The sequence below is a fragment of the Sceloporus occidentalis genome, unplaced genomic scaffold (assembly GCF_023333645.1).
Source record: "Sceloporus occidentalis isolate IW3139 unplaced genomic scaffold, rSceOcc1.0.p SCAF_4, whole genome shotgun sequence".
NCBI classification, from domain to species: Eukaryota; Metazoa; Chordata; class Lepidosauria; order Squamata; family Phrynosomatidae; genus Sceloporus; species Sceloporus occidentalis.
Window position 1 is genome coordinate 71,433,306 of NW_028316984.1, and position 23,749 is coordinate 71,457,054.

Consider the following 23,749-nt stretch of genomic DNA (forward strand, 5'->3'; position numbering starts at 1 on the left):
AAAAGCTTGTTTGACTTAATAATTTTGTGCATTCCAATATAGTATAACTATATTACAAAATAGTATATGTGCACACAAGCTCAGGTACATATGTCTCAGACACTATATATGAACACATAATGTAACAGCCATTAATCTCTCAAAGACCCAAATCAGATAGTTATTGTGGCTGTTGCTACAAATTAGTCCACTTATTTACAACAAATCAAAAATAGTGAACCTATTGTCTTCCAGATAGTGCTGTACTAAACTTCCTGCCAATCTTGACAATTAGTCATGCTGGATAAGGTTGAATTAGAATCCAACAACAAGTGAAAATATACTGTATAAGTTCTTCACCCTTGCAACAGATCAAGACCTCTTTTGGACCATACCACAGAGAATGCCAATACTAAACAGTATGTTTTAAAAGTTCTTCCAAGGTTTAAAAGGTCTTGCCTATACAGGGCTACACTTTAATAAGATAACTATAAGCTATCCAGCTTACCAGAAGAACAATCCAATCTTGGTTTCTCCTTCAAACACGAGAACACCTGTAGGCGTCAGTCCGAGGCTATAATCATTACCATCTCTTGCCTAATAGTGATGAAAATCAGGTTAGAATATTCCTACAAATGTGACTGTATGCAAGTTACTTTAATTCAGTTATTCTCTACTTTTGCTGCAATATTAACGATAAATGAAAATTACATATCTCAATTAATAAATATGCCAGTTAACTATGCGTTCCATTGTAGTCAACACCCTTGCCCCTGATATGATTTGCAGTTATTACTAAATGTTTTATCTCTGTACTTTAAATTGATGTTTTTATTGTTTTTATCAGTAAATAGCTGTCTGCTCTGAGGTCTCCACGAAGCTTTGCTGACAACAAATGAATGTTAGAAACAAAAATTCTAAAATAAATGTTTTACTTATTTTATTCTAGAGCAAGAGCAAGAACTTTGTAGTGTGTGAAAGCTACATGATGTTAGTTTTCCAATCTGATCTTACTCCGATGAGCTGGAAGAAGAATTCAACTGGTTTCATCGGATTCTCTCTTCGGAATTAGATTGCATAACGTTAAAAATCAACCCATCTTCTACATTCCATCTCAAAACTCTTTTCTTCTCAATGTAAGTTTAAACAAAAGGATTCAGAATTCGAATGCAGTTTATTCCTCTTACTGGCGTAATTTCTTTGTCATGGGTATAGCAGCCAGACCTTGTAAATAGCAGCTTTGGTTGTACCCACCTATTGTAGAGGCCGAACAGCTTTTAATCAAGATGCCTTAAGTTAGCTGATCAGATAAGTGGAATACAGGCTGTATGTGAAGTAGAACCTATCAACCTTTTACCGTTTGATGTAGACTACAGATTTAATTAAGTAGTTCATTATTTACCCATGAATTTTGATCCAGTACTAAAAATATAATTCCCCAAGTCTGAAATCACAAACTTACCTTGACTATATGCATGTCTACTCCATACATTTCCAGCCATTTTGCTTTGTTCAAATAATTTGTCTCTGCCTGAGCTGGTGTTTGTCCCCTGAAATAAGTTTTGTTACACAAAAATGAAAGAAAATTAAAAAGAGCATGCTTTCGTATGAAGGGGAGATTATAGAAGGATCACACAAACTGAGAACTGCAAGGGTTTATAAAACAAATAAACTAAACAGTACTGGTCTGGACAATTTTAATTATGACCCATGGCCATTTCTGCATGTTTTGTTATGAAACAGAAGGTTTAGGAAATACAGTACTGTATTTTATGTTGTCTAAACCAAAGTAGAACAATATTAGGGAAGGTTTAAATATGGATAGAAAAGCTATTTTTCCTCATTAAGAGAAAGTAATGCATAGTCCTCAAGGTATTTGGGTAGAAAGCAAAGATAGAAAGTAACATTTTGGGAGTTGTTACCTGTATTCTTTCCATTTCTCAAAAATGGTCAGTTCCATCTCTTCAGTTTGGTTGGGCACAAACCTGAATTCTGACACTATGTCAGGGATATGCTCAGCAGGATCATAATCACCAAGTTCAGCTAAAAAAAAGAGACAATATTTAAAGCAAATTCCAGTAAGAACAAACTTTCTTATGTAAAAAAAAAAAAAAAAGAAAGAAGAGAGAGAGAGAGAGAGAGAGAGAGAGAGAGAGAGAGAGAGAGAGAGACTGTTTGAGTCCAAGCGATGCATTAGTTCATTCTCTGGGTGCTCTAGATATTCATATCCTTTGTTTCTGACAGCATATGTTTGTTGGAATTGACAGAAAAGCTAATATTATGACTTTCAGCAGTGATAAAAATATTGTGCTATTAGACTGTATTTGTACAAAACATATCCCAGTAAAGACAGCCATTTTTAGGCCACATCCATTATTAAATGTTTATTCACCAAAATATGGAAACCTGGTTTGAACAGAAACAGGCATAGCACTCGGGATCCTCTTTATCAATTGCTCTTTTAAGTAAAAAGGTTAGTTGTTTTTTTAAAGATAAGCTAGCACAGCAGCATAGGAATGAAATGTTCAGTCTCTACCACAGGCTTAAATGTGCCTTAGGGAAATGTGCTGTGGGTTTAACACTGAAAACACAATAGGCTGATGAGGAAGGGAAGGAGAGCAACATTCTTCTGCTGTCATTCTGTTTGGTTGCTCATCTTGGAGGTATACAGGGGGAGCTTGGCCTTCTCCTTCCCCAGTACTACTGGAGGAGAAAAAGGGAGTTCTCTCTCTTTCTTTCCCCTCTGGAAGCCAACTCAATAGCTACAAGCGAATGCAGTTCCTTGTAGCCTAAGGCAGCCATGCAAGTGGTTAAAAATACCTCTGTCCTTGATAGGGAAACAAAAGAGATAGCAGTAGAGGACTTTCTCATCTTGGAAACATTCTCAACAATGTTGAGAAATATGTTTCTACACTTGGCTAGGTAATATTGTGACTGCTAAAGACATTTCCCTTCTACATCTTGATTTTTCTCTCTGTTAGCTTAGTTTGCAATGAATGATGCAGTCATGTAGTCAAATCTGACTGGCAACATTGGGCACCATCATAATTCCATTCATTCTGATAATATGAAATCACAAATCAAGGAAAAAGAAAAAAGCAGCAGAGAAGAGAGGGAATGGCACCTTAAAAGAAACCCTTGCATTTTCAAGTGGCAATTTACAGGAAATATTTCTCTTTCAGCTCCAAACTGTCTCAAAACATAATACTGTATTACACAGTAAATAAAATAAATTCACATATTCCTTTGTAAAACATCAACAGTGTTCATGCATTGTGCACCGTCCCTGAAATTACACACAGTGCTATGAAATTACACTCTGTAACACTGCTACCTTGATGGGAGATTGAGCTCATTTTGCTGTAACATTACTATCCTTCGCATCCACACTACGAAGAGTTTAAACAGGAGTGCATTTCCCAGTTCTTTCATATATAATGTTATTGAACAGAGGAAAATATTAGTGCTGTGAACGAGTACCTTAAAATAGTACTCAGCATGCCAAACAGTTTTATTACCAAATTTCAAAAAAAGATTCTTTAGTATTATGGAAGGAAAATAGAGCAAAAAACAGCTTATTGGATAATATAAAAATGTAATACAGTGCATGCACGTCATACGCGGATGCACCATACGCGGCTTTCAGCGTACACTGAAAGAGGGAGCCCGCAGGAGCACACAGGGCGGCACATCCCATTAAGACTAATGGGGTGCGCCACTGTGCAATGCAAAAGCCCCATTATTTTCAATAGGCTCGAGCATACGCGTTTTTTACATGGGGGGGGGGGGCGGAACGGATCCCCTGTGTAAAAAAAAGGGTGCACTGTAAATTCTGTGGTGAGTAAAATAGACTTTTAATAGACTTTGCCTTGAAAATCTCACTACATAAATCCTTTAACTAGCACTTTTATGAGCCTTTCAATTCAACACTACAGCTGTTTCTAAATCTTTAACTTATTTCCACAATGCTATTTACTTGCTCTCGGGGCTTGTTTAGACTAGGGCTAATTGAAATCAAATTACCTAGTTGTTGACTGGACAGCAACCCTGAAGCCTGAACTGATGGTTTCACTGTCCTTCATATTAATAGAAAGAATTACATCCAAATGGTACCTGCTGATGAGGTATGACCACATGAATTCTTTTACTGCAGCAATCATTTTGATGTTTACAAAGGCAGGGCTTCAAGATAGGGCACAGTGCCTTCACTTTCACCGAGTGTCTGTATTAGTGGGCTTCCTCTGGTTTACTTGATAGCAACCTCATAAGAGTTTGATTCATCCTTTTCCTTTCCCATAATAACAATGTTGGGAACAAAATGAGGTTTCAAAGCCATTTGTTGTTGTTAGCTGCCCTCAAGTCGGTTCCAACTCATGGCGACCATGTGAATGAGACATCTCCAAGAATTCCTATCCTTCACTGCCTTGCCCAGATCCTGCAAACCCTTGCCCACAACCCCTCCTGATTGAGTCTATCCATCTGGTTTGAGGTCTTCCTCTCTTCTACCCTCTACCTTTTCTAGCATTATTGTTTTTTCTAGTGATCCGTGCCTTTTCATTATGTGGCCAAAGTACAATAGTCTCAACTTGATCAACTTTTCTTCCAAGGAGAGCCCTGGGCTGATCTGTTCAAGAACCCATTTGAGACTTCATTAAAAACAGGGCACATCACCAGAGTGAGAGTGGTGGCTGTGCCACTACTGGTCCCAGACAAGGAGCCCTGATGCAGTGGTTAAATGTCACTACTGCAGCAAGTATTGCAGCAACAAGGTTATGAGTTCAATCCCAGGGCTCCATGGTTGACTCATACAATCATAGAATTGGAAGAGACCACAAGGGCCATCCAGTCCATGCAGGAATTCACAATCAAAGCACCTTAACAGATAGCAATCCAGCCTCTCTTTAAAGACCTCCAAAAAAGGAGACTCCACCACTCTCCAAGGGAGTGTGGTCCACTGTTGAACATTCTTACTGTCAGGAAGTTCTTCCTAATGTTTAAGTGGAATCTTTTTTCATTCAGGTTACATCCATTGTTCCGGGTCCTATTCTCTGGAGCAGTAGAAAACAAGCTTGCTTCATCCTCAATATGACATCCCTTCAAATATTCAGCCTCCTATCCTTTCATATGTCAGTAAAATGAGTACCCAGTTTGTTGAGGGCAATTGTCTTACATGCTGTAAATCGATTAGAGGCTGCTTAGTTCATTAGCTTACTTGCTTACTTGCTAATCAGCTTACTTGCTGTTCACCGCTATGATCTTTGGAATAGCGGTATATAAATAAAACAAACAAATTATTATGAAGCGGTATAGAAATTTAAATGCTAAATGCTGAATTCCCTTACTAGCAAACATCTGAGAGCCCAATAAGTATACTGTATCTTTCCAATCAGAGTTCATGTTCTCAGTGCCTATAGCACGCATATTACGGAACAACAAAAAGAAGAATTAAATGCCTCAATTACAATGGCAGAAATTGAAAAAGCAATAAGGAATTTAAAAGAAAATAAAGCACCAAGTCCTGATGGTCTAATGGGAAAATATTATAAGATGTCAAATGAAGAATTAACATTATCATTACAAAGAACAATTCAAGAAATAGATAATAATATTAGTACTGTGGTGGATGTGTTAGAATTTTTAGAAATACACAAGAACATAAGTTAGGAATGGCATTTCTAAATATTGAAAAAGTGTTGGACAATGTAAATTGGGACTTAATATCTACAAAAGTTAAAATACACAAATAAGTATAAAAGGAGAAAAAACTAAGCTTATTAAGATCAATAAAGGGACCTGTCAGGGATGCCCTCTGTCTCTATACTTTTTATAATGGTTATGGAATTATTAAATAATAAAATATGAAACAATGATACAATACAAGGACTCAAAATACAAGTACACTTACAAACTTCATGCATTCGCAGATTATCTTTTTGAAAAACCCAATAAGAAATATAAAAAAGATTGGAGGAAACACTGGAAAACTTAGGGGAAATTAGCAGGCTTTAAAGTTAATAAAAATAAAAGTGGCATATTAACCAAAAATCTTTTCCAAAAAGAAGAACTAAAAAAGAGAACAGAATTTCAAATAAAAGATAAAATCAAATATTTAGGAATAAATATTACAAAAAATATTCAGAACTATATAAGAATAATTATATACAGTCATCCCTCCATATTTGCGGCTTTGATATTTGCGGATTTGATTATTCACGGATTTCATTAATATGTTCTCTCTAGGACTGTCTAGGTCCTCCAGTGCAACTCTGTGGTCAACTTTAAAAGTTGCACTGAAAGACCATTTGTAGCTACTCCAGTGCCATTCTATGGTCAGTGTATGTTGGACATTGACCACAGTGTTGCACTGGAGGACCTAGAGATTCCTAGAGAGGTGTCCTTCAGGTAAAAACATGATGTTTTTGTTATTTGCGTTTTTTCCATATTCACGGGGGTCTTGTTCCCCTAACCCTAGCGAACATGGAGGGACAATTGTAATAACTTAGAAGAACATCAAAAAAGATCTGGAAAGATGGAATAAGCAACAGTTAATGTTACTTGGTAGAATTGTCATGATACAAATGAATGTATTTCCCAGAATGCTGTTTCTATTCCAAACATTACCCGTTGTAATAAAATTTATTCGGTCTTTGACCAGTATAAAACATTACCCATTAAAGTTAACAAACAACCATTTAAAAGCTGAAAGAAAGAGCTTTCCAATTTTATATGGCAGGGAAGGAAGACAAGAATAAAATATACAGTAATGTAAGACCGAAAGGAAAAAGGTGGTTTTGGCCTTCCAAATTTGGAAATATATTATAATGCATGTTCTCTGTCATGGGTAAAAGATTGGATCTTATTGGACAATCCAAAATTATTAGAAATGGAAAGCTGTAAAACGGAACTAGGATGGCATGCATACTTACGCTGCTACGATAAAGCTAAAAGTACTAAAGAATTTAATCAACATCGCATAAGGAAAGCACTGCTAATAACATGAAATAAATATAAAACACACCTTTATAATAAAATTCCAAGATGGACTTCTGCACAAGAAGCATTTCATAGATTCTCTTTCCCAGAGAAAGTACAAAGTATTTATGCATGTTTTGTAGAAACAGATGAAATGGCAGAACCATTTTAAAAACTGATATAAGAACACACTGTTCTAAACTATGCAAATATGATTACAGACAATCCCAAAAAGTTTATGTACAATAAATCAAGGAAACAACATTATATCTATGGAAACGAATTGGTAAACAGTTCAAAGATGGTAGTTATTTCTGGAGGAACAAATTGGAAGAAAGTAAAAAATACACCTGCAACTCTCCAATACAAGATTCTGACTGGCAGCTTTAGAACAACAATCAACTCCTGGGTTTTGTTGACCACAAAGTCCATAGTTTGGACTTCACTAGATTTTTCGGAGCAGAACCAAAATTCTAAGGCATCTGCTGAAAGCAATTACTTCACTGAAGAAAGAAAGTTCACACTTCTCAGTCATACCCTCATTTTCCAAACCTTCCATCAAAAGTACAGTTAGGCTCAAGCCCAGGATTTCATTCATACCTCCCAAACATGCCACACTGTGGAGTAGCAGACATGCAGAAATAGTCCTCATACAACAGAGCATTATCAGCTTTTTAATTTGTTACCTGGGTTGAACACGAAATAGACTTTTCAGATACAAACGTAATAGCACTCTGAACTAATGCTACTCCTGTCAGTTTTTTTATTGCTAATAGTTATGACCAAGTATTTACATACAATTTGCTATGTACATGTCTGCAGCAATATTATGCCTCAAACAGTACATCCAAATCAATTCCTCCAGGCAACTCACCCTGTAACATGTAAGCTGCCAGCTGCACTGCTGTTTCAAAGGGACACTCCAACCTTCAACAGGGGAAAAATATATCAGAGAAATCACTAAACAATATTTGGAAAATAATTATGTGTCAAGGATTTAGGCAAAAGGCAGCAATTATTAGTAAACCTACAAAGTAACACGCATGCGCGCGCACACACACATACTTAAAGCAATATCCTGTTCAACATCATATCTACCATACAGTATTTTTAAAAATGTATTGATTAGCAAGCTATTATTAAAGAGTAAATCAGATTGCCTAATCAGGGGCATCATTAATACATTTCTCATTTATGCCGTCAATTACACAATCAAAATTCATAGTGTAAGATAAAGAAACTAATTGTTTAACACCACACTAGCTAGGTACCAAATCAACACTCATCCCTATCTGCAACCGTTTTGTCTCATTGTTAGAAATCCGAGTGACATTATACTACATTCAATATACTCAAAAGGCATGATAAAAGCTTCCAGAACACTGAAAGGGGGGAAAAACTACTACAGAATATTAAATACCTGCACCTAACCATTTGTAACTATCAGTGGTCTTCATAAAATGTTCTCTATTACAAAGCTTGATGAACAGTAACTAATAATTTTAGTGCCTTGAAGATTCACAAATTCTATATTTGTAATGTAAATCAGCTGCACATATCTAATGGAAAAAGTCTTGTTTAATAATTGTCATCAGAACTTACTTGCCACTCAGAATGTCCTGCTTTAGCTGAAGAACAAATAAATATCTGTTTCAGGAGAAGCAAGAATAAAGTAATCAGTTCGGGTGAGCAGTTCTAGAATTGGAGAAGAGCTAGATGGTCAATATAAATAGCCTGATGGGTGGACATATTTAACATTAGCTAATGCATTGTGGTTGCTCAGCTGTGAGCAGGAAAGCAAGTAATATTACTGTTCCTACCTGACTATAAGTTAACCTCATGTGTAAGTCAAGAACAGGTTTGGCAGCCAAAATTGTGGATTTTGATATGAACTGTGGATAAGTCAATAGTACAACTTATTGGGTACACAAAAAAAGTTGTAAAGGATGAGGCGAAGGAAGGATGGCAAAGAAGTTACAAAATTCCGGCAGACATAATTGTGTCACCCTAAAGGCTGGAGTATGAGGAGGGAAGTATGGTAAATTGTGGCTGTGTGATGTGTTGGGGAGGCAACCAGGCACAGGGTTAAGAAAATGTGTGCATGTCAAAAAGGATGAAAAGGCAAGGCAAAGAAAATGGCAACTACATTAGCAGTAATTATAGACTAACTTGAATGGGATGACTTTGCTTGATTTTAACCCATAAAAGCTGACAAACATACAGAAATGTCTTATTCAGATCCTTCAAAGCCCAGTTCTTCTTAATGCTCCTTTGAGGGCAAGCATCGAAGAGCTGCTACCGACATCATTTTCTTGCCCAGACATTCAAAAAGGGCAGAAGCAGTGCTGCGGCAGAGAAAGTGGGTGGGGGTCCAATGTTTTTGGCTGGTCCCTCATGTAGGTTGTTTGGCTCAGAGGAATAAAATTTTGCAACTATACTCAAAGAAGGTGATGGTTCCTTTTTTTTAAGAATTAGAGTATAGCAGATAAGTTGACCCATTTTTGGGGGGTCAAATTTTTGACTAAGATTTCTAGACTTATTCATGAATATATCCAGTATGTGTTATCATAATGATACAAAAGTAAGGAATAGCCATTTTGTCATTTCAGTTTTACCTGGTTTCAGTATTGGGAAGCGGGGGTGGATTCTCAAAAAGTTTGAAAATGATTATCATCAATGATCCAACTTTCTTGAAAGATATGTTTCATTAATTGATCTAGTGAAAATTATGCCATAGCTAGTGCAAAGACAATGTGCTTCAGAAAAAAGGGGTTTCCTCAGTGCCAAGAATCACAATTTTCCTGAAGTGCCAGAACTGTACTGTTGTAAAAAATGCCTCGAGGCAGAAAGTTTTGTCCTTATCCCTTCACAATATACTTCCTACTCATCGGAGACCTTCAGGGACATTAACCAGAGTATACCACAAGAACTGTAATTCTTATTTTATTTTTTTAAAAAGGAAAGGTATCAAACTCAATACTCAGATTAACACAGAGATATTGGACTATAGGCAAAGGTTCAACAAACACAGACAACTTATTTGTCTTCTGTTTTTTATCACTGCATACAATGTACCTTGTGAGTTCTTCACGTAGGTTGTTTGGCTCAGAGGAATAAAATTTTACACGAAGATGCAGACAGTATGGAGGGCCAACTGCAAAAAAGGTAATAAATTTTAGTTAGTGAGAGCAAGAAAAGCACTTTGCAAAGATAGCTATTACAGCCGCAACATATAAAAATTGGTCTTAACAGTAATATGCAATTATATAAGAGATTCCTGTGAGAGACAATGAATATCTTACACATCAGCAAGAAAAGGGAATAAAGGTAAAAGTAGTCGGCCCTCAGTTTTCATGGGGATCTGTTCCAGACCACCCTCACCCCATGCAAACAGAGGGTCGTGAATTTTCAAGTCTCATAGGCTTGAATGGGGCGCACACTTGTGCGTGTAGCCTCAGTCCGCGTGCCATTGGAGACAGCGGAGGGGCGACTGCAGTTTCATATATAATAAGTTACCTTAGCCTCATCACCTTATCTTGATCTGCCTTGTCGAGAACAGAGAAATCTAGGTTAATCCTAATATTTCAAGGCTCTGCCCCATAAACAGATGAATCCATACATCTTCAATAGGTACCTTATCAAATAAATACAGACCTTGCCTAGCTATTCTTAAAATTTGGAGGAATGCCTGTAATAGAAACTTTGTGCAATCGCATATTCTCTAGGATTCAGAGTCAAATTTGAGGTATCAAGTGCTTTCAGAGTACAGCATTTTTGTGATGTTAATCCAATCAGAGGATATATTAATGGTTCTCTGAAAAAGAACCTATGTAAGATTTATATATCAGACGGCAAAAACTGTTTCCCTGAAACACAAACAAAGCAAGCATGTCTCTGGAGAATGACAGAACTATTTCTCCTAACTGTCTGCAGCGGGCTACATATGCTTTGTCTTCACACTCAAAGCTGATCTCTTCTAAGACAACAAACACATTTGATTCCACACCTCATTCCCTTCCAGTGAGAGAAGTCCTAGACCAGGAAGTTCATGATGTTATTTATACAATATCTCAACATTACTCTTGCTCTACCAGACTGTCAAAGTCTCTGTGCCTCTATACACACACACACACACACACACACACACACACACACACACACACACACGTGAATAATTAGAAACTCCTTTTTAAAAAAGTCAGAACAGAAAGAAACTGGAAACATTACAACTGGCATGTGAAGCAAGGCTTTCTAAAATATATTCTACATAATTCTTTCTTCAATAAAATAAATGATGCAGAGACAGAACACACACACACACATACACACTGACAGGTGCTACAGAATATTTAAATGACTGGTACGTCAAATACAGAGGCAAAAGTACAGCATGAAAAAGATCCTTCTGCCACACCTGGTTAAAAAGTGAACGCCTGTTTAAATAATGAAATAATGTAATATGAGTCAAAGAAAGATGCAATGCCAAGTTTCTGGTGTTACAACATTCTTCTTGATGCTGTTTCATTCTACCAAAGAATATTTTGAAGAAGCAGGTTCTTCACAATAGCTAAGTACCCCAAACTTATCTGAAAAGTAAATAAGTTCTAAAAAGCCCAACACACTTACTTTTAACTTGTTTTTTAATACTCTTTGTGTTGTCCAACCAGTGCTGAAAGAAAGAACAGACTGAAAATTAGATTGCTTTAGTATAAGAAAAATATTTTTCTCGGGTTCCATACTGTTCCTCATGATACTTAACATATATATCAAACCACTAGGGGATTTCTCCCAGAGTTGTGAGATTCAGTGACACTGGTATGCTGACAGAATGCAAAGATATAGGGCCAAAACACACTACAGAAATAATCCAGTTTGAGACCACATTAACTGCTCTGGCTCAGTGCTAAGGAATTATGGGAGCTGTAGTTTGTTGTGGCCCCAGAGCTCTGACAGAGAAGGCTAGATGTCTCACAAAACTACAGTTCCCAGAATTTCCTAGCATTGAGCCAGGACAGTTAAAGTGGTCTTAAACTGGATTATTTCTGCAGTATGTTTTGACCCAGAGCCATGTTAGTCTGGAAGATCAATATGTAAAGGGATCTTGTAGAACCTTTTAGACTAAGTGAAATAAACATGTTGGTACCATGAGCTTTTGTAGACTGGAGCCTACTTCCTCAGATGCATGTATGCCCATATGCTGATGACATCCAAATGATGACATCCAAATGTATTTTTTCCTTTCCATCCAACCCCAAGAAAGTTATTTTGTTACCAAACCAGTGTCTGACATCACTAACAGACTGGTGATCAAAATGAAGCTTAATCCAAAAAGGTCCTTCTGGTCAGTCAAAAGGTAGGTCAGGGAACTAGGATTCAACCTATGCAGGGTGAGATTATACTGTTGCTGAAAATCTAGGTTGACACCTTTGGTAGAAGCCTTGAGACTGGATTACCCAGGTTTCAGATGGGTAATTTAACAATTAAAACTATGCATCACCTGCATGTTCCTACACATCTCTGGCCTGGCCACATGGACACATGCTTCAGTTACATCTCATCTGGATAACTGTAACATACGCTAAGTGAGCCTACTTTTGTAAAAAGTTAGGAAACTTCAGGGGATTCTAGATGTTATGGACAGATAACGGACTGGATATGGACTGCTCACTGGTCATCTTTGTTTGGCTTTTTGGCCATTAACAGGTTGCTAAAGGAGGATCTTTAAATGGAAGGTGTTGCCCTTCCCACCATTGCTTGTAATCTTTTAAAACTATTTTAATTCTGCATTTGTTTTAATATGATACCTTCTTTAATTGTTTTAAATCATTGCTCAATGTTACAACGGATTGATTTCACTATATTTTGTTTTATCTTGTGATGTCTGCTGCCTTGGGATCTGCAGTGAGAAAGGCAGGATAATAAATAAATCTAGGGAAAATGCTTTACAGATCTAAGGAAATACTAGTGTTGTTTGGCCCAGCTCTCTCTTTTTTTCCTTCCTCTCAAAAAGCATAATTCATGGATATAACTGTTAGAAACTGATGCTTTCAAGTTACTGCCATCTCCAAATTTTTTATTTTAGTTTCTCTGTCAGAGGAACACGTATTAACAATTCAAGCTGATACTTGTGTCAACTCTTGAAGCAGAGAATGCATTCCACAGTACAATTTTTTAAAATCATAACTGTGAGAAACAAGTTTGTGTGCTTGAGAAGAAAGGGTCTAAAAAGTGACCTAAAACTTCATTTGCACAAAAACTACAGAAAATGAACACAACCCAAAGTGCTAATCTTTTTGCTCTCATTCGAAGATGAAAAATCTCATGACAGCTGACAGTTTTTTGCAATGTCATGTCCTGTTATATTCTTCATTTTCACTGAAATAAATGCCAATATGTTGTATATTCTTAAATATACATATAGATTAATCTCTATAGAGTAAACAAAAATGGAATAACAGTTTTCAATTTATCAAACTTGGGAAGTTGTATTCCACATGACATCATTGTATTATTACATTTGGGGGGGGGGGGGAAATGTAAATATTATCTAATCCTGTAGCAGATCATATGAACTCTTCCTAGACTATACCAGCTTAATACAGATGCTAGAATCATATGCACATGATTTGCAAATAAAAATTCCCAGCATCTAGAAAAATAGATGTTGAAGAGAAGATTAACATTTAAATTTTTATGAGTGAGATGCACTCAGGTACAGTGGTACCTCGGGATACGAAATACCCAGGTTACGAAATTTTCAGGATACGAAAAAATCCCATTGGAAAACATTGTTCCGGGTTACGAAAGTTTTTTCGGGTTACGAAAAAACTTTTGGTGCTTTTCGGCGCGATTTCACACGGAATCGCGGCTTTTCCCCATTAGCGCCTATGGGAATTCGGCTTGCGAAAGCCTTTCGGGTTACGAAATTGACAGCGGAACGAATTAATTTCGTAACCCGAGGCACCACTGTACTGTATGTCATTTCCACCTCAGTCTCATGATCCAATACATTATTTTGCTATTGCAGACTATAATTCATCAATGACTAAAAGTCAGGGAACCAGGAGTTCTATACTAGAAAAGGGTACAGATTGAAAGGGTGAATGTTTTCTCATTTTACCATGTGTCATTAAGGATTATTAAACTGGAAGGGGAAACCAAAGGGGGGAGGAAGAGTAGAAATGATTTAACAGCATCTATTATAGAATTTTATTACATTCTGCAGTTGATCATCAGAATAATGGTTTAGTCTGTGTAAGGCTCGAAATCTATTGCTGTATCAGGAAGTAAAGTGTTCTACACACAAAACAGGCAAAGAAATCCTGTTGATTCAGGCCTGTGGGGAATTAGACCAACTTAATCCAGACCAATAAAATAATCTGAACTATACACCCCTAGACAATAGCATACTAGTTTAGTGTTATCTAAACTATATATGTCTCTAAACAATCAGAATGGTTTTAAGTTTTATCTAGCTCTTTCAGGATCACACACATGATGTGTGTCTGGTTATAATAAAAAACTAAGTTTAGAGCACTCCTATCACAGGTAGATTGCCTCATAACCAATCAGTAGATCTTAATCAGTTAATCAGAATTGTGTTTCCTTTAAAAGTTTAACTTTAACATCTAGCTGTTTTCATTCTACTTCAGCCTGGATTTAAACTTTCCTTCTTTTGCCTGAAAAACAGAGTTGACATCAACAGAACATCCCACTTCCCGATATGCCCTTATATCCAATTTGATTGAATCATCTAATTAGGATTGCTGCAAGGTTTTATACAGCATCTGTCCAAAGCAATTATCTTTTGGTAGGAATGCCCTGGTACACTACTATTCCCTTTCAACTCAATCATTCAATTTCTGAATTTATGGGACAAAAAGACAGTTCCGCATTTCCTAACACATCTGGATAATAACACATTTCTAGGCACAAGCCAGCCTAGTTTCAGACCTGGATCTGCAACTACACAATTCAGTTCTACTCATTAATGAAAAAATATATATACTGCTCTGTTACTTCTTTGATTAACACCAATCCAGGTACTAAACACAAGGAACATTTTGGTGACTAAAAACATGGCGGGTAATCACAGAACCACTCTATAGTTTTTCTATTAATGTAATCTTCCATGTAATCCTGGCAATACCAGAAGGATCGCCTCTCAAGGACTCTGATTTTTTCCCCTTTATATATAAAGGGGAAACTGAGAAGGGAATGCAGAGATTTAGCTAAGATGTTACAGTATTTATACTGAGCTTTTTGTCTTTATTCATCCAACTTTGGAAAACCTTTTAAAAAAAAGAACACAAATGAACACAGCTTTTCTTCCAGAGCTATTGCTCTAGAAATATTCAACCAGGTAAAGTTATACATTCACTTAATGCAACACTGGACCACAAAACCATTGCAATTCTGATTCAGTCATGGTCGTGCCTGCTTACAATATGTCTTTGAATATACTTGCTTTTTGTTCTCCTACATGCTAAAAATTTAAGTACTGCTTTGTTGTTATGTGCCTTCAAGTCATTTCTGACTTATGGCAACCTTAAGGTGAACCTATCATGGGGTTTTCTTGGGAAAATTTATTCACAGAGGTTTGCCACTGCCTTCCCCTGAGGCTGAGAGCACGTAACTTGCCCAAGGTCACTCAGTAGGTTTCATGACTGAGCTGGCAATTGAACCCTGGTCTCCAGAGTTGTAGTCCAATACTGTAGATGGGAAGCTACTACAAATCTCAGAGAGAAAAAAACAGGTGAAAAACTAAACCTACTTGGGGTTAGTTTTTATTGTTCTGTTGTGGCTCAACATGTGATATGTAGCTAACTGCCTTTCACACTGAAACAAATGGTCCCACGTTACTCTTAAAGTTGGTAAGTCTCTAACCAACTGTTCACACTTCCCAATATAATCTGCAGAGGTTCATAATGTCTTCATTAAAGATCTAAACTAAATAAAGTGCTTGCAAAGCATCTGACTCCAAAATATGTACCATGAAGATAACTAAACAACTTACTGTATACAAAACATTAATATAAGCCATGAAAATCAAATATTACATAAACATTGTAAGGAATAATCAACATATTTTAGTTGCATTGCCTGTAATCATGTTTGTGCAGTATAATGGGAATTTTTCTTAGGAAGATATATCAAAACAGGATATACTTTATAAGTCCTGTCTTACACTTTGCTGTTGAGTGCAGTATTGATATGCAACTATGTTTGTACAGTCGGCCCACCCCATAGGCAGGCTTGCCTTCTGCGGTTTTGAGCTTACATGGAAGGCAAGCCCTGGCAAAAGTAAAGAAGTGCGTACCCACGCTGCGCACCCTTCACCCTGGGCACACACCCTGTTATTTTCAATGAGGCTTGATCATACGCTCTTTTCCCCATACGCGAGGGATTCTGGAATGGATCCCCCGCATATGGGGAGGGCAGACTGTACATTTATTCCTTATCTATGCTTTGTATCTCATTTGATGTTTGGTGCTTATGGTTATTTGGTCGACTATGTTTTTGTGACATACCAATTACTTCTTAAATGTTTACATAATATCTGAAGGTCATAGTTTGTAGTTATTCATGTCTTGAATACAGTTAGATGTCTAATACAACACAATCTAGAAAGGACCTTTATTGGTTAACCAAAATTCGCAAAATACATCATGCGAGTTTTCAAAGATCCACTGACTTCTGCATCAGGCAAAAGCTGTTTATAAATCATACAGGAGAAGAAAAGGGACAATGTTAGAGTCACAGGCGTACATTTTGTATCAGACATTGTATGTAGATTATCGCACTCTTAAAGCATTGCTATTCCACTTTAAATGATCTGACTGCCTCCTGTTGCCTTTTTGAGTTTGTAGTTCAGTGAGACATAAGAACTCTCTGGTTGAATATTGTAAATGCCCATTCCTAAACTGCAAATCCCACAATGCAACAGGAGCAGCCAGACCAGTGGAAGTGCAATAGCAACATTTTAAGAGGGGAGTGCAATAAATTGTTTCTATTATAGTTCAGTTGTTTAGGAGATTTGGTTTGGAGGGATCTCAATGCAGGCAGAGGACACCCCCCCCACACACACACACACACTTGTGGGTTAGATGTCTAGTGGCCTGTTTTGTGCTGACATGCTTTTAAAGCATTTTCGATTGTTTTTCTTTTAAGTGCTAGCTTTTTCCTGGGCTTTTGCACTGTTTGGATTCTCACTAAAAGAGTTATCACGAGCTACAACAACCAGCTAAAAATTCTGAGTATGTACCTAAAACAGCGAAAATGTGCCACATTTCAGAACTAGGTAACACTTTAAAAAGCAAGCAAGCATAAAAAGAAGTTACTGTAATTATGTGATCAGTCAGGCTGATCTTGCTTTGGAAGGAAATGGACAGACAAAGTAATAAATCATCTATAGGAAATTATGCCCTAGCCTTCTCTGGATAGCTATCTATCACCACTCTACCCATTCAAGCAGAACTTCCTTTCCTCATTAAAAAACCAACAGCTTTGAGAGCTGCAGATGCTATGAAGCTGTTCTTAGGGAGAGGAAAGACTCTTGCAAGATTGCAGGGCAAGGTATATATTTACTTCATCTCCAATCTGTTTTCCCTCACCTCCTCCACATTCCAAAGGAAAGCAGTTAAGAAACCAGAGACAGGCACCAGTATCACTTAGTTCAACTCAGTTCCTAACACCATCACCATTTTCAGAGATTCAGCTTGAATGGCACTCAGAAAAGGGGGAGGGAACTACATTTACAGCAGAAAGCCTGGAAGATACTAAGATCTGAACTCATCTGGCAGTTACACACACACACACACACACACACACACACGTATATACCTTACTCCAAAATACTGCACAATAATGAATGAAATATACTTCCCCTACAGAAATTGTAGGGATCGCACTACTGAGGATTTGCTACATCCAACTCATCAGGATCAGGTAGAAAAATTAATGCATCTAACCACTACACAAAGTGAGAGTACACTACAGCAAGAGGTCAAAAGTAAGCTTCAACTGTAAATCAATATTTGAGAGAGGATCCTAAGATTTTGGCTCTCTTGTCACTGCGCTGCTAATCAGCTCTCAAGACCTTAAACCTGTAAATTTTAAATTTGAACATATAATAACTTTAAAATTGTTTAATTGTTTTTAAACTTTGTATTTTTAATGCTTTGTATTGTTTTAACTTGGACTGATTTAAATTCTGTAAGCTGCTCTGACTCCTTGCACCAGGAAGAAGGTGGGAAATAAATAAATAAATAAATAAATAATCACAATCTAAATATGCAAATGTAACCACAGCATTGCAAATCTTAAACCAGTACTATATGCTTGAGGGAGAGGGAGCTTCAGTGGCTCCTGTATTTGCACAGCTTAGTAAGTGGAGAGTAATTTTACTGTGGACTATTTGGTTTGACAAAGCACAGAGAAGATTAATGAACCACAGATTCCAAATGTTGATGCATCTTTGGTCATTCAAGTCCCATTCAGGGGATTATTATACAGAAATGTTTTTTGTATGGCATCTTTCCCTTCCATCATCAATTAGTCAGAGGTGGAAACATTTTTTTTTAAAGAAAAGTATTCATTTCTAGTATCAGAATTGAAATAACTATAAGCATTGCTAAGTGCAAAGTAAACAGGGTCTAAATACACTAAAGGCACAAGATGCCATTTGATCTTTGAAGCTAAGCAGGGTCAGCTCTGGTTAGTAACTGAATAGGAGACTTGCCAAAGAATACCAGGTACTGTGGGCTATATTTCAGATGAAGGACCTGGCAAAGCCACCTCTGGGTATTCCTTTCCTAAGAAAACCCTCCAAAATTGATGGGATCACCCAAGAAGCCAAAAGGTTAGACCTGTTTTAGCTCTCTACTGTGATACAGTGTTGAGGCTATTACCACCACTGTGATAAGTTTATCTGCCAACTGGTAGAGAAGGGGCACATTGATTCTTTTCTCCTTCATCAACCCATATTTTGGGTGCTAGATAGAGGAAGAAAAGCCCTCACTTCTGAAATGAGGATGGAAACATAGTGGTCTGGTTGAAGAGCAATACAATGGCTGCTGTCAGTTGGCTTATTTGGTAGAACTATTTTTTAAAAATAAAATGACGTCCTGGTTCCCTGTCAGCCAAGACAGAACAATTTCATTCTTTTCTGTGGCCAGCATGGAAAATTTTACTTTTTGTGTGGACTACTTATGAACAGTTGTTACCCACAAAAATACTTCGGTACCGAGCCACCTTCCTTTCAACAATGGTTTTACAAATAAAATGTTGACAGGAATTTAGCATTTTATGGCTGAATTTGCATTGGACGCTGGCTAAAAAGAATTATATGTTGTTTATCTCATGCCAAACAACTTGTGTGCCTTTTTATTTCCCCCTTTTCACTTCACTTGCCTGCAAGAATCAAAAAGAGAGTCAAGCCTGTCATCTGATACCTTCATTATTTTGTTTACCCATGAGGAGGCACAGTTTACCCAGCTGCTCGAATCTACATGCAATAAAGGTTTTCACAAAGGCAAGATCTGAAAACCCCCACTGTAACGTAACAAAGCAGAAGAAGCCTTCTGTGATTTCAGTGTGGCTTTTTTCAAGGTGGAGGGTATCAGTTATATTGTAAAAAGCATTCCTAAATGTGCCAGATCCTGTCTGATCTTGGAGGCTAAGCAGAGTCAATCTTGATTAGTACTTGGATGAGAGACCGCCAAGGAACATTAGGTGCTATAAACAATATTTCAGAGGAAAGAACTGGCAAAACCACTCACAAATATTCCTTGCCTAAGAAAACCCTAAGAAATCCATCGGGCTGTCATAAATCAGCAGGCAACATGAAGGCAAATACATACATATTGTAAAAAGCTTTAGACTTCACAGAAAACAGTGTATAAACATTACATAGAAGTAAGTATTAAAAACCTTAGTCTTCCTGTTTCAGTATGTGTGCATACCAACCAATTTCATTTATTCTAATCCAAAAACAGTTTCAGTTTTTTGCAAAAGAATGCTTTGGACTCCTACAGTAGGCCCTCTGTATCCATTGATTCTTTATCCATAGATTTAACCATCCATGGCTTGAAAATATTTTTAAAATTTATACATTCCAAAAACCAAACCTTGATTTTGCCATTTTATATATGGCACACCATTTTACTATGCCATTCTATTTAACAGGACTTGAGCATACATGGATTTTGGTATCCACAGGGGTCCTGGAACCAAGGGGGGAGGGCACCAGGGATTTGATATGTTCTATATTTTTAACTTGTTAGCCGCCCCGATTGTTCTCAGAGGGGCAAGATACAAATAAATATTATTATTATTATTATTATTATTATTATTATTATTATTAAGCCTGAGAGGATACCAGGAGCCTACTGTATAAGCATGACCAATGGGTAAGACTCATGGGAGTTGTAGCCTGAAACCTCAGGGTGGGGGAGGATTATGTTGCTCAACTGTAAGATTAGTATTTAAAATAAAATTATAAAAATAAAAGTTACAAAGCCGATCAAAATGATATATTTGGAATGTGTTTAACAGAATCAGTATGTGTGGCAAACTGGCTAGTAAAAATTCTTTTATAGTCTAGTAAATACAGTACAGGTTGACAGGCAACTCCAAGGCACATGCACAAATGTTATGGAGTCATTTGCAAGACAGTCATAAATCACTCATCAACTAAAAAGGCTTGTGTGTGTGCAATCCGCCCTTTCTCTGGATGGTATTTTTTGTTCTTTTAAAAAGTGCTGCATAGCATTGACTATGGATGCTTCATTATTTGTTGTGCCTCTTTCCTAAATAGTCCAAAGCAACTCACAAAAAATCATTTAAAAAGGAAAACAAGATTAACAAAATGCAGTGTAAATAAACAGGAAACTAGCAAGATGAAAGTATATTCAATAACCCAATACTCCATAAAAACAGCAGGAAGAAATCCGAACAGTAATTAACAGTCAGTTTTAAATCAGACAGATCCAGCCATCCCAAAGTCTTTCTAAAAAGACCTTCACTATGCAGAGAAAGGAACGTTGGGTACTTACCGTGACACGTTCATTTCCTGCAGAGAAGGGTCCTGGCATCCTGTAATCTGGGTTTAGCTCCTCCTATTTGCTCCTGTAGGCAGGGACAATAAACAAAAGACCGGCCCCTATATAGGGAGGAGTTAGCCCCCCTGAACCTCAGTCAATAACAAGCCAAGCGACTAGTAAGGTCAATCAAGGAACTGAACTTTAGTAACATCAGCTAAGGGTTAACTAGAACACCTTAGAAAAAACTAGTCCAAGAACAAACAAGAACTCAGAAAAACCGATTCAGCAACAAGAAGAAGAACAAGGCAGGTCCACCAACAGGCAGGCAGGGTCGGAGGTCGCAGGCAGCACCCGGGTGGGCAGGATGCCAGGACCCTTCTCTGCAGGAAATGAACGTGTCACGGTAAGTACCCAACGTTCCTTTTCCCAGCAGAGAGGGTCCTGTCCTCCTGTAATCTGGGATTTACAAAAGCCCTCTCGAACTGGGAGGGAGGTGCTGCTAGGAGACTGTGGCCCCCGACACAATCTGTTGGAGGACCCTCCTTCCAAATGACGTCTCAGCGGACTGAGACACGTCCAGTTTGTAATGTCTTATGAAGGTTGAAGGCGACTTCCATGTGGCCACCCTGGAAATATCTGACAGGGAGGCGCTAGTGGCCAAGGCCGCAGAGGTAGATGCACTCCTGGTTGAGTGCGCCATCACCCCCTCGGGTGGAGTGAGATCAAGAGTAAGGTAGTTCTTTTGAATACAAGACCTGATTCACCTACTCAGAGTCGAGACTGGTACCTTGGACCCCAAAGAGCCCAGGCAAAAGGAAATGAACAACATCTCAGATGACCTTAAGGTTGAAGTCCTCTTGATGTAGATTTTGAGGGCTCTGCACTCATCCAATGTGTGCCAGGTCTTTTCCCAGTCCTTCTTAGGATCGGGGCAGAATGAAGGCAGGAGAATGTCCTGTGACACCTGAAAGGTTGAGTTGACCTTAGGCACGAAGGTAGGGTCTGGACGAAGGCACACTGAGACAGGCTTAAAAATACACAAGTCTTTACGTACCGACAGGGCCCCAGCTCTGACACCCATCTGGCGGAGGGAATGGCCGTGAGGAAGATGACCTTGAGGGAGAGGTGTTTGAGGAAGGCCTCCCAAAGGGACTTGATTGGCCCAACCATCAGAGCCTTTAAGACCGTGTTCACATCCCAAGATGGAAAACGATGTCTGGTGGGCTCCCCTCAACAGCCTCTTAATGTGAGGATGGCTGCCATTCTAGCTGCTCTCGTATGGAGCAGAAATGACGTGCTGGCAGACACCTGCCTTATAATCATGTTGGGTCAAGTCCCTTCTTAATGTCATCTTGGATAGACTATACCAGGTCAGCCACTGAAAACCTGAAGCAGTTGATGAGAACTTGCCTAAGCAGTGGATTATGTGATCAATCAGAATAGAACCTGATCTAAACTGGACCTATGGCAGCTTCCAGCCTATCACTGATCACCTTGCAATGAAGGTGATATTAAGGTGATTTCATTTGTAGTAATTAAGACTTACCACTCTGAAAGAGGAATGTTAATGTCTGACCTCCAATTAAAATTTCAAAACAATGTGCAGTTCTTTACTGGAACATCTGTGAACCTGTGTAAAATAAGACTAATCCCATGGTTAGGCAAAGAAGACACTGGATTAACCTTTATCTCGCAGACATTGGTGAGCCCATGCAGAAGCATAGATGCACTCTGTGTTAACAGGGCCTGTGGTCAGAATGAACTTGTCTAGAGACTTTAAAAATCACCCCAAGTCCATGTAGCAGACTATCATCAACCTGTACGAAGGCTGAGGGGTCTCCCAGCTGAATGAACTGCTGACTAAGGAGTCATGAAATGGGAACAGAGGGCTTGGCAAAGATAGCCCTCTGGTATCTAATTTCAAGGAGAGAATTTTCTCCACAAAAGGGATCTGTCAAAGGAACACAAACCTAAATTATAGTGGGCCCTCGATATGTGTTGGAGTTGAATTTAGGACTTTGCATGGATACCAGATCCATGGAATTTGAAGTCACAGAAAATATAATGGTATAGTAAAATGGAGTCTCCTGTATAAAATAGTCAAATCACAGTTTGTTTTTTGAATGAATGAATGAATGAAAATATATATATATATATATATATATATATATATATATATATATATATAACAAGCTGTGCTAGCAGAAAAACAAGGCATAGGCACTAGGAAGTCCATTTTCCCAGCCTCAGAAGGCAGTGGACAATGGTGTTGTTTGGGCCAGACCTTGGCATGAAAGCCAAATTAGACACTCCCCCACACAGCAGCTAACCTATAACAATAAAATCATAGAAGGATGAGACCACAAGGGCCATCAAGTCCAACCCCCTGCCATGCAGGAAATCACAATCAAAGCATGCCCAACAATATGAAAAGGAATCTTGTAGCACCCTGAGACCACTAAAAGAAAGAGATTGGCAGCATGAACCTTCATGGCCTTGAGCCCAACTCATCATATGCATACCTTGTTACAATGGGCCTTCCAAACCAGGCAGCAGCTGAATGGCAAGCCCATCAGCAGGTATTCTTATTTAAAATGTAAACTATCTAGCCAAGGTAAGAGGTAATTGTGATCTTTGTGGCAGACTCTTCAGGGCTGTGCAGGATGTCTGAATGGGATTTGAAGCAACTCCTTAGCAGAAAAACCTGATTATATTGTTTTAAAACACTCCTGGAGGAAGGGGAGATTCTCCCCCCA

General features: G+C 38.0%; 1 protein-coding gene across 6 annotated transcripts in view; it reads right to left on the bottom strand.

Moving 5' to 3' along the window:
• EPB41L5 (erythrocyte membrane protein band 4.1 like 5) overlaps window positions 1-23,749 on the bottom strand; it is a 96,793-nt gene that overhangs the window by 52,030 nt on the left and 21,014 nt on the right. For all 6 annotated transcript variants that reach the window (XR_016280885.1, XM_089520301.1, XM_089520299.1 and 3 more), the window contains 7 exons: window positions 11,578-11,620; window positions 10,027-10,105; window positions 8,554-8,598; window positions 7,826-7,878; window positions 1,902-2,022; window positions 1,442-1,529; window positions 488-576 (listed from right to left, as the gene is read on the bottom strand). Coding sequence is in view for 5 of the 6 variants with exons in the window: in XM_089520301.1 (XP_089376427.1) it covers window positions 488-576; window positions 1,442-1,529; window positions 1,902-2,022; window positions 7,826-7,878; window positions 8,554-8,598; window positions 10,027-10,105; window positions 11,578-11,620 (518 nt within the window). In the remaining variant the exon portion in view is untranslated. The remainder of the gene's footprint in view (window positions 1-487; window positions 577-1,441; window positions 1,530-1,901; window positions 2,023-7,825; window positions 7,879-8,553; window positions 8,599-10,026; window positions 10,106-11,577; window positions 11,621-23,749) is intronic.